We start from the raw sequence: 12,162 nt of genomic DNA, 5'->3' as shown, positions 1-12,162 counted from the left end.
CAACATTAGTTCAGCGACTTTTAAAATATTTATTTTTTAATACTTACACTTCTTAAGTTTATTCGAAGAAGCAATGTAAAGCAAATGCTTGATGTTTGTAGCGTGACAGGCGACGTCAGTTGTGTTCTACATGGCGTACATTGATAGCAGTATTTATATTAAAGTTTGACGAGAACGATCTATGTTATAATTTTTTGCTCGTATTACAGGCCACACGGTATACGATAGGACCGCATGTTAATGCGCTCGCGACTATTACTTTCATATTAATTTTAATTGTAATTAGTATATAATATATGTTGAGGTTAATATTTATATTATTTATAATTATATTTATAACTCAAATTTTTTATTATCACAACACAAATATAAATAGATCAATATGATAGAAAAATATACCTAACTTATAATATAACCTACAAACTAAGACCTAAACTATTACAACCTAAAACCCACATTCCGCGTCGTACCCGGCTCAAATTGTAATTATATATTTAGTTAAAAAAATACTTACCTACTGCAAGTTTTTGCGGCGTATTCTTTATGACAATGATGGTCTTTCCGAAAGCGCTGGTAGTAGGTATAACCTAACTAAAAAGTTGGGAATCCCCGCCTTTGCAACTTCAAAGTTCAATAAATCAAGATTTTGATGAAAAATGTCTAAGAACCATCGCTAGAAAAAACCTGATTTCAAATAAAAAAACCGCATTCAATCGGTCACCCGTTTATGAGCTACGGACACAGACAGACACATACACACGCAGTGGTCAAACTTATAACATTTTGCGTCGGGGGTTAATAAAAAAGTGACATGTAAAAAGATCCCTTTGCGGCCTAAATATTTACAGAATGTATGTATTGATTTTTGAAAAAAAATTATAATGACATTAAATTCAGTAACATGTCCATACACTGAATACCTTACAGAGTAACATAAATATTAAAAACTATAATAAGCGAGCTGTCGGTAGGCCTCCAACAAGATGGAGCGGCGACCAGGTTAAGATCGCGGGATCGCGGTGGATGCGAAAAGTACAAGACCGGTCTGAGTGGAGAGCCTTGGGGAAGGCCTTTGTCCAGCAGTGGACGTCTTTCGGCTGACATGATGATGATGATGATGATGATAATAAGTGACAAAACGGTGGCTTGCAGAAACCCGAAATCAGTTTATTTTAAAGAAATCTTTTCGATGCATATACATATATTTACCTACAACACTGCAACACAGGTCTACCACAGATTATTGCCATAGTTTCTTACAAAAAGCCGAACTTCTAGGACTGTCTTGTTGATAAAATAGTCCTAAAAACACCAAAACAAGCACAAATGCATTAATTATTTATTCTAATTACAAAGGCGACCGTCAGCCCCCTTTAAAAGAACCCCTTACGACCTGAAATTCACACTAAATTAATCCTTAACTCCGTATAAATACGTCTCTACGACGTACAAAAACGCATCTGTTCTAAAAAAGCGTATGTCGATATACAACTCGAAGCACTTACGTTATTTTGTAACACAAAAAAGGCGAATTTTGTTAAAGGAATTCAAACAGCAGTATAGTTCTTTTAGGTTGTTTTTTGATTGTGCTTTTGTAATTCGGGGTTTTTTGATCAACACGATCGCATAGTGCACTAAAAGGTATAAAATAAGGGTGACCATTGTGTTTTTTTAGAATATTTAGGGCTGTTCACCATCCATTGATTAGTGTTAACTGGCGGTTAGGTGTGATGCGTCTCTATTTGTTTTGTTCGATTAGACGGAGACGGCATCACATTTAACCGTCGGTTAACGCTAATCAATGGATGGTGAAACAGCCCCTTAGTATCCATTTGCAATTTTAATTTTGGGTTGTAAGTAATTATTCTGACGGTTACTAAAATTAAGTAATTAGCAAAAAAAGGGTGTCGATTCATGACTGTATTCTAAACTCCTGGCTAGTAGCTGTATTGATTGACAAATTAGAAAAGTCTATCTGTGGCGTCGTAGCTTTCAAGCAAATGGGCCGATTTCGATGCCGTTATTTTTAACGTGAACGTGAGTTTACTTGCGATGGTTTATTAAAATCGGTTCAGCCGTTTTTGAGATATTGAACTTTGAAATGACAATGTCAGGGATTTTACAACTTTCCTATGTTGGTGTGGTTAGGTTATTCATTTTTGATTTTGGATTTGAATTTGAATTTGAATCGAACCCGGAACCTCAACAGTATTTATTTATTGCAATACTTTTTACAAAAAAAACAAATGATGCCGTGTTGGGTTCTTTGACCACTGGTGTATTCGGTCATCTAATACATATAAAACAGGAAAATAGTTTTAACCCTTAAATAGACAAAATTTAAAAAAGTTCATGAGTCCAAGCCTCGTCGTTACATTACAGTCCAAAAAAATTCTACAATAAATAAAAATACAGAAAGATTGTTCTTGACTGACGGGAATTTAAGGGTTAAAAGTCACTTATACACGATTTCTTAAATTTTACCCGGAATGTTTCGGCAGGTCGTCTTAGTTTGACTCAACTCCCCTATAATTTTCCATTATTTTTCAATTTCAGTTTAATATCTCCACGCTAGTGGTTTGACTTGTGGCTTCTCAAGCAGAGGATCGTAGGTTCAAACCCCGGCTTGCACCTCTGAGTCTTTCTAAATTCATGTCTAAATTGGGCGCCAAATTCCAACTTTCGCAGTCATACCTGTAATTTTTCTGAATCAATGGTTGTGATATTTTTTCCATTGAAACGAGAAATTTTTCTGTTTTTTTAAACGGCATTTTGGGAATTATAGGTTGGGTTAGGTTTGTGTAATACAATTTGAACCAAATTCTTGGTAGGACAGAAAACGTGCTTGAATTCAATGGTTTGTGTGAAGTTCCCAATCCGCACTGGGCCGCGTGGGAATACGGCAAGCCCTCTCATTCTGAGAGCAAGGCCTGTGCTCAGCGTGCGACTATGGGCTGGGATTATGATGGTATCCCGCAGTCCCAGGAAAAAGGTCTTGACCAGTTGACAAAAAAAAAAAAAACAATCCTATGAGGGTTCCGTTTTTCCTTTTAAGATACGGGACCCTAAAAAGCTCAAATAGGTTTACGCCTAACAAGATCACCTGTCAAAACATCAATGATTTCCGTGACACCCTTCGTAGTGAGGGGCGGATTAACTATCGATATATTTCATATTTCGACGGCTCTTTATTGGCAATACGGGACAGACTTTTCCCCTCACCTCGTATCTATGACAATGTCTCCCTCTTATTATTACTGGCACAAGTGACGGATAAACGTTGGAAGGAGAGGTGTAGATTGTATAGACATCGATATAAAGTGCAATATTGAATACTTGTACGGTATCCCTTTATAATATCCCCTGTCTAGTTGAGTCTTGTGTAATATCCAGTCAATGCCCCCTGAGTCTGCAAATAAATTACGTATTTGGAAATTTGGAAAAGAACCTCTTTGTTTTTAGGGTTCTGTATTCACAGGGGAACCTTTACAGTTTCGCCATTTCCATCCGTAGCTTAGCTTAGAGATTGTTAGTCCTAAAAAGCTGTAATTTTGTATGATTGTACATACATGTTACTGATTGTACTATGGTCAGCAAAAGTCGACCCACCCACTCCAAAAGTCCATCCACTTATGCAGGCCATAGTGGTAGGACCTTGTGCAAGGTCCGAACAGATTGCTACCACCATCGTGCTTGCTAATCCTGCCGTGAAGCAGCAGTGCTTGCACTGTTGTGTTTCGGCGTGGAGAGTAAGATAGCCGGTGAAATTACTGGCACGTGAGGTAACCCATCTTAGGCCTCTAGGTTGGCAACGCGTCTGCAATACCCCTGGTGTTGCAAATGTTTATGGGCGGTGGTGATCTCTTACCATCAGGAGACCCACTTGCTCGTTTGACATCCAGTTAAATAAAAAAAAAAGTTAAATTGCTAACCACACCGACGACAAAGGTAGAGTCGAAATATTAGTATTAGTGAATATCTAGATTTCGGATAAAATTTTGATCTTTTAACATAGAGTAGATTTTTGAAAAAAAAAAATTACGTTAACCATAACTTTTACCGTGTAACTTGTTGCTAGTTGGATTATAATTGAACTTTGATGTTTTTAATAAGGTTCCATTATTTTTGATCCTACAACTAGAAGACAGTTAACTAAAGTTCAGTGTCAGTTAACTGACATTTAGTTATAGTACTGCAGGTAGCAGTTTATTTATCGGGTCGGAATAAAAAATAAAAGCAACTGTCATCGGGTTTTTTATATATTTAGAACAAGAAATGTATAGTTACAACCATTGAGGATATTAAATATCATATTGTAAAAACTATTGTATAAAGTGAAGAGAATGTGACATTTTTTCATATTTTTTTATTCAATTATAATTAATTCCAATAAATTAATAATTATAGACACATAAATTACGTGAAAATATTAATGAATAAATTACTTAAAAACAGCCAAGTAACCGCTACTGATGTAAATATTTGGTTATTAATGCTTACAAATAGGAATGAGTATTTTAAAGATTTCTATCCCGCGGTCCGAGGACACACGGCTCGTGGCGGCCTCTCGAAACCGCTGCGTTTACGGCGAGCGTTTGTCAAGCTCGTTATGATTTTGGAAAACTTTACAATAATTCAAAAATCCTTAAACGATCTTACAAATTATCGGGAACAACATTTATTTCTAAGACACTAAAACTGAATCAATTAGGAATATAATCGACCTCTTTTGCCCGTTCGCTAGCCAGAGCCAGGCCCTGTACTACAAAATGCATAATCCGAACTTCGTATCTTGCCGTCCCGCTGACGCTAATATTGTTTCATACGAGAGTGTGAGGGACGGCACGATACCAATTTCGACTTTGAAGTTCGTAGTACGCCCCACTGACATCCACGCCATAATTGCGTTGTTTTTTTTAGAGTCTGCCCTTTGAGATTACAGCTTTATGGGGCGGGCTCTAGGTAGGAAACCGGTCAGGGACCTGATGCCAGGTTTAGTGTTGCGACCTTATGCCAACTACTATTTCTTGTGCAACTTAATCTCCCCACAAAAGCTATAATGAAGTAGAGGTAATTATTTAAACCGACACAATAAGTATATAGAAATACCTAACCTTTAGGTACAATATCAACTAAATCGGTTAATACGATCAACACATACACCTACCTCTTAATTTTTATATAACCATAAAAAGATGAAAAGAAACTTCAACATTGATTTTAAATACCGGAAGATCTTAAGTGTTTTTTAACTTTTTTTTCGAATTTTTTTTCATTAGTTTTATAAAATACGTATTTGTATCAAAGTGAAGTCAGCTAGCGCGAACGAGGAAATAGCTGACCATTTCATAATCTCATTTTAATTATAAATACATTGCTTTCATTGCCTAGTACATCTTAACGTTGAAGTTGGTAAAATACTTATTCAATACTTTTATTTTGAGACACTTATCTTACGATGCATTTTGTCTAATATTTCCTATCCTTATTGGAGTCTGCTGGAAGTCGGGATGAGTTATTGGTTTGTTACATGCTCGCGAAGACCTCGGAAAGTATCTATGATACGGTCCATACTTTCAGGTCTCTAACAATATGGGAATATGATTGAATATTGCCTACGTTTACGTACTAGGAGTATCACATGCTACTCTGCACGATTCTGTGTTTGTCCCCATTTTGACACTTAACCTGAGATGAGTAGTGGAGACGGAGGAGCGAGCACGCAGTGCTAGCCTTCGCTCGGGTTAATGGCAAGTCTCAATGGATTTCAAGCTTCGTATACGTGCCCGTACCTCCACCTCCCAAGAAATGGGAACGAACCATTGTGCTATGCAGTTAATAGAGGAATCAACACCGAAAACGAATTTCTAATAAATAGACAGTGAAATTGATATTACATGATATTACTTTTTTTAAATTCGAAACTATTGGTAATTTTTATTTATAATTCGCGTTCCAAAGCTGGTCAGATGCCGTTTGGTGTTTATTTACATATTTATTGCAATCTCGCACCGCCAAGCGAATGCTTTAAGCTTAAATTTGACTTTGTCTTTCAAAGTCTGAGGAACTCGCATGCGGTTATTTATCAAGAGGTTGTCATCTATCCCTTCCACACTAGCCTAGCTAAGAAGGGACGGTTGCTCATTTGACTTCGATAAAATTGGCATGTCAGCATTTATGGGGTTTATATCAACTCAATAAACTCTTTCGGTCCGGCCTTTTCACTGTCTATAATGATTATATAGAGCGAGAGCACACGTCTCAGCGCCTCGCGCGAGCCTTGCAACAACACCAGCGTCTGCTAGCTTCTGGAGTTTTTCTAACTCCTTTAAAGCTTTTTTCAGATGATATTTTTTAAGCCCTAAGTTCGGCATTCCATGACACAACTAACACGGACTAGGTCACTTTCATGAAATGCAGAAATAGATCAATAAAGTGATCAAAAATATTGCTTAGTTTATTGTCCTCTATCGACAGTAGATATTGCTTAGTATTGTTTTTTGCTGGCGAGTGCGCGGGCGCACGCGGGGCGCGGCGCCGTGTGTCCCCGCCCTAGTGACGATGATCATGCGTAGCGCAAGGGAAGCGACAAGACGCCGCTGGCTATATTTTATAAAATTACCTGAAACCTAACAGCTATGCTAAACAGGTCCAAAAAGGAAGTATTCGGATGAGCAAATGGATTTTTATTCAATAATTTTACAACAATATAGCCGTTGCAGCTGAAGTAGGTGTTGTGCAAACTTTGACGTATGACGTTAATAGTAACACATTTAGTCGATGTCTCGAGTTTTCTGCGGCGTGAAAAATATTCCAATGTACCGATGTCGATAAACTGTTTGACTGGCACCAGCGGTTTTTTTTATAATTGAGCATTTGACTAGAGTTAGAGCCGATAAGTGCCGTGTTTTGATTGAAATATTTTTACGCGTAGAAGTTAACTTAGTAGATTAATGTCCTATGGAAGATTTGATTTCTTCATTGTGACTTAACTAGGGACCGCCCGGGCTCTGTTTTCGCTTTGTGCTTGCCCGGGCCGGCCCTTGCCGCGAGCTGACCGCATATCGAATGCTTAGCTTCCTTCTACCACGGATCCTGGACAGTTTTAGCTGCGTTCGAGTCAATTGATTTACTTATTAATATGGGCCATCAACCTACTGCGTCCCCGTCCCTTATCCTTTAATTAATAATTTAAGATCCACCGTCACATGTATTTTATTAACTTTTATTTTTTTGCTAATTTCACAGCCTCAGTCAATTAGCCTATGCGTATTAGAGTATTGTTTCTGTGTTGCCAATTAATTTACTTTATTTTAAATATTTTCTTATTAAAAATGCTTCAAAATACCGTTCAAAAAGTAGCCGTATGGTATTGATAATAGGGGTGCTTCTCCCTTGGCTGGGGTTCGTTACCTATCGACTGCTGCTCACTATTAGTAGAACGTTTTGCGGCTGCCGCTTACAACTATGAAGATATGAATTACAGTATATTTTTAAAATACATATAAAAATATTAAGTTAATTATGTTGACCCGTGGCCCGTGACCCGTGGCGCGGCTCTCACAAATGTTTATTGCTTCTCGTGTAACGAACTACGACCCACTACGCTATTGAGCACTATTATTAATTTATTATTATCGCATTTTTATTTTTTTGTTTAATTATCCGAAAGAAGGGTTGACGCACAAAACATTCTACTAATATACGCTCTACGTCACATTACATTACTTAACGAACAACCTCACCAAAATATTTTGCAACTTTTATTTCAATTTATATTATTTATTTATTATCTAAAAAGTCGATGAGTTTTCAGTGAATACTTTGGTGTTTTCGTTTCGATCCAAACGACAGTTTAAATCTTATATTTAAGTGAAAAGCAATCCCGAATTTGAAACCATATTAGGGTCAAAGCGCCCTAAATTATAATCAATTTTGTTTTTTTAATGAAATTTTACATTCCTGAGCCCGATTAATTGCCCATTATAGTAATTTCCTAATAAATAAATCAATTTAGGTTTATAAGCACTTCTAAAACCGATTTTCGATATCGATATTGATAAAAACCTTCACGTTGTACAACACTATCTGTCAATCCGCCATTTTGTGACGCGTGAAAAGCGCGCGAAAACCGGCCTGAGAGCGCTTACCTCCTACCGTGAAATTACAATATGTATAAATTAGACATTAAATAAGTTAAATGCACACCTATTAAGATATACACGTAAAATACAACTAATTGCACATACACTAAATTAATGACTCGTTAAATCTAACAAAATTTGAAATTATCATTACGGTTATTATCGTCAACATTAACTCCAACTATTCTTAATAATTTATCAATTAATAATACAATCCCTAGTAAGGACAATGACTAGAATAGTTGAAATTTTTGATGCTGAAAACAACACAAAACACAACAACTAGTGTAACCTAAAGACGACTACGATAGTATAGTTACAGTAGAGTTAGCAAAACTTGTGCACACGCGACCACCACATCCGTTTGCCAACCGTACGATTCATAATAATTATCATAATTTAAATTATAATCAAAGTTTTACGGCGATACTCTGCGTTTCCCTTCGGCACAGCACTTTTATATCATTTGATACAATTTCCGATTCTTTGACACTACTGCCAACATCGCAGACCAAAAACGAAACAAACGTTTCGCTCTTACCGGCCAGTACCGAAGCGAGGCGCAGTGACGCAAGTTGGTAACTCACAATTTGTCTAAATTAATACAATACACCTAATAATAAAACGTATTACGACTAAAATTGGAATGTCAAGCATTTTCAAGCTGTATTAAAAATAAGCGAATCTTAGTAAAAATATGAAAGAATAGCAAGTGATGGCCCTCGGCCTCGGGGATTACAATAAATAGTAAACAAACAGCGAGCCCGACGCCTCTCGACTCATTTGTTAATATATTTTCATTAAATTAATGGCTATTAGTTATTGCACGTTTTACATTTATAATAAATATATAAATACTTGTAAATTTTAATCTCCATCTTTGGTATGTAATGAGTACCTATTAGTTAATATCTGAAATGTTACAAAACTGTTTTTTTTTTACATAATATATTAAGTATATATTCTTTTTACAAAAATCGTAGGGTCGTTAGGACGGCACGATATTATAAACTATCCAAGTTCGATGTTCGTCATAGGTCATGTCGGAGTGCGGCTGACCGACGCGCGGTTATACACTTTATATTTACAAATTCCATTTAAACTAAGACAATTAAAGCCTACTTCGAATAGGCGCAGGGCCGCATCCATACATTATTATTATAGCAGGTACCGATCATATGTTTAGACATCGATTATTATTGGGAACGATATCGTTAGACTAAACTCTAGTCACTAGACTAGAGCATGCACCATGGTTACGCGGCACGGGTCCCGCTCGCGCGCGCGCGAGGGAGCGGGACGGCGCGCGATCGATGCCGCGGCGGCCGAGCGTGGCCGAGCACGCCCGAGCGCGCCCGAGCGGCGTCGTGTCCAATCCTTGTCCGTTCGCTTGTCGCGATCCCGAAACCCGATTCTTAGTTCCTCGTATCAAAATTTTCTCAAAAAACTAACCTACACGCTTCACTCGGCGGCGCCGAGCCACGTGGCTTCCCGCGGATCTTACTCATTGTTTTAAAATTTTATCAAAACCTATCACAGTTTTTGATTAGTTTTCATCCTTAATTAGATTAATATATGATTAAAATATACATATAGATAATATATATTTTCCAATCTTTAACAATATAACACTATTTTACTTCGATTAAGTGCCGGAAAAGCGCGAGCTTCGGTTCCTTCCGTTTGGCCGGTCCGGTACAATACTATCAGCTAGCAGCCGGAGTGCCGAGTGTGAGCGACCGTCCGACCCGGCGCCGGGCCCCTCGGCGCGCGGCGCCGACAGACGGTCCTTAACATGATCGCGTACAAAATTGGAGCACAGCATTACACAATTTAGGCTATTATTGCTAATTATTCATTATATTCGAAAACTATTTCTCGTTAACCACAACCGATCATAAGCGAAGTTTAATATCATTATTTTGTTATTGACTATTACCAATATGTATGTGTCCGTCCGGCGGGAGCCGGGCCTGCGCACCGGGCCCGCGAGCCGCCATTTTGATTTCCTGAAACACTTAACCCAGTTCGTCTATACGTACGTGTATATATGTCAAGCTCGCCGAACAAAGGGCCGGTGCGTCTTAGCGTAGAATGGCCGATGGGCCGTCAAGTCGGGAAGACAGTCTAACTGCTGGTGGCGATCGTATCCGCGTAGGTATGGATGCGCCCGTGGCGTGCCGTCCTAGCGGCCGGCGGCGCGGCGCGCTTAGATCGTCTTGATCTTGTTGGTTTTGAAGCTGACCTGCAGCACTCGGTTGCCCAGAGTGTACCCGTTGAGCGACTGGATGGCGACGACCGCCTCGTCGTAGTTGGTCATGGTGATGAAGCCGTAGCCCTTGCACTTGTTGGTCTGGAGGTCGCGGATCACTTTGACGCTCTGCACGGCGCCGAACGGCCCGAACAGCTGCCACAGCACGTTCTCTTCCGTCTCGGGCGCCAGGTTGTACACGAAGATGCACCACTCGGAGCCCACGGCGCCCGGGAGCACCCCGCCCAGCAGCTCGCCGGCCAGCGGGCTGTAGCGCTGCAGCCCTTTGTTGATGGCCAGCAGAGACTTGCCCGAGCTGAAGCGGCCGAGCGGCGGCGGGAAGCGCAGCGCCGCCGGTAAATACGCCGCCAGCGGCGCCAGCGCCTTCCCGTTGTTGGACGGGTTGTTCGCGAACTTGACGGTGATGGGCTCCGTGGCGCCCTTCGGCACGGTCCCGTTCAGTTCCTGGATGGCCCGCTCGGCTTCCACCCGCTGGTCGAAGCGAATGAAGCCGACGCCTTTGGACAGGCCCTGCTCGCCACCCGTGAAGGGCCGCCCGCCGGAGTTCTCGCAGAGGATGCGCGACGTGATGATGCGTCCGTAGGGGCTGAAGAGTCGCTCCAGCTCGCTCTGGGTCATCGTCTTGGGCAAGCCGGAGACGTAGAGGTTAGCGCCCTTGATGGCCTCGCTGCTGGGGCGCGCGTACGACACTTTGATGGTCTTGTTCTGGAGGCGCAGGCCGTTGAGCGTGGAGATGGCCTTCTCGGCGTCCTCGGGGCGGTGGTAGTTGACGAAGGCGTAGCCGAGCGACTGGCCGCCGCCGTGCAGCGCGTGGTTCAGCGCGTCGGGGAAGGCGGCGCCCTTGTTGCGGATGAGCTTGCAGCTCTCGACCTCGCCGATGCTGGAGAACAGACTGCGTATCTCCTCCTGCGTCATGCTCTGCGGCAGGTAGTTGATGATGAGGTTGGTCTTGGACTCCTCGCCGGAGCCATTCTGCTGTTCGCTCTCGCCCTTCGACATGGCTCAAATCATAAACGGAAAGAACGAAAGGGAAACTAAAAACCGCGGTAAAAGAAACGCCCGACGTCCTCGCGGGGAGCGCGCGCGAGCGGGTCTGGCCGGCCGGCGTCGCGCAGCCTCGCGCAGCGCAGTATCGACCGCGTTATGTAACGCGGTTCGTTCACCCCTCTCCCGGTTGGTATAGTGTCCGAAAAAACCAGATACACCCCGCATCGACCCGGCCCGGGAGGCTGCCGGGCGCTCCTGTGCCCTCCATCCTCGTCTTACGCCGCGCCGCTCGGCACGCCGTTCGATAACTGTTATTACACTGATTTCCTCTCCTGCTATCTATTGTTCCCTACTACCCTCTTGAGATAAGCTTTTGCCACATTTTTCGGGAGTTAAAATCAACCAGGACTAATCTGACACTAGCTAGAACGTTTACAATTCATTGTTACACTTGTTACATGAACTGGATAATACTTAATGAAAATGAACGTACTATTACTAACCTTTTTTTTTTAATTAAGGCCAGCTCTTGCGCTCAAGTTTGACGGTAGTACCTTCGCTTTTCCGGCGAAAAATCTCACGAATTAAGTCAAATTCATTCAACTGTTGATACGTGATTGAAATTTAGATTTCACTTTGCCTTTTTTCGCCTGAATGAAGGTAAAAGAGTTATATTTTAAGAATTTCGGAATGTATTTATTATATTTAAGGACGCCGTTTCCTTTGTTGTTTAATGTACCTACAGGTTTCCGGGAAATG

General features: G+C 40.9%; 1 protein-coding gene across 1 annotated transcript; it reads right to left on the bottom strand.

The window, feature by feature from the left end:
* Positions 1-4,246: 4,246 nt before the first annotated feature.
* On the bottom strand, positions 4,247-11,694 carry LOC141440241 (protein elav-like). Its single transcript, XM_074104697.1, has one exon. It carries the CDS (start codon positions 11,413-11,415, stop codon positions 10,354-10,356), a length of 1,062 nt encoding a protein of 353 aa, XP_073960798.1. The 5' UTR covers positions 11,416-11,694; the 3' UTR covers positions 4,247-10,353.
* Positions 11,695-12,162: the final 468 nt, after the last annotated feature.

Source organism: Choristoneura fumiferana, chromosome 22, assembly GCF_025370935.1.
Source record: "Choristoneura fumiferana chromosome 22, NRCan_CFum_1, whole genome shotgun sequence".
Taxonomy (NCBI): Eukaryota; Metazoa; Arthropoda; class Insecta; order Lepidoptera; family Tortricidae; genus Choristoneura; species Choristoneura fumiferana.
The sequence above is the reverse complement of the archived record's forward strand: the minus strand, read 5'-3'. Positions and strand labels throughout refer to the sequence as shown.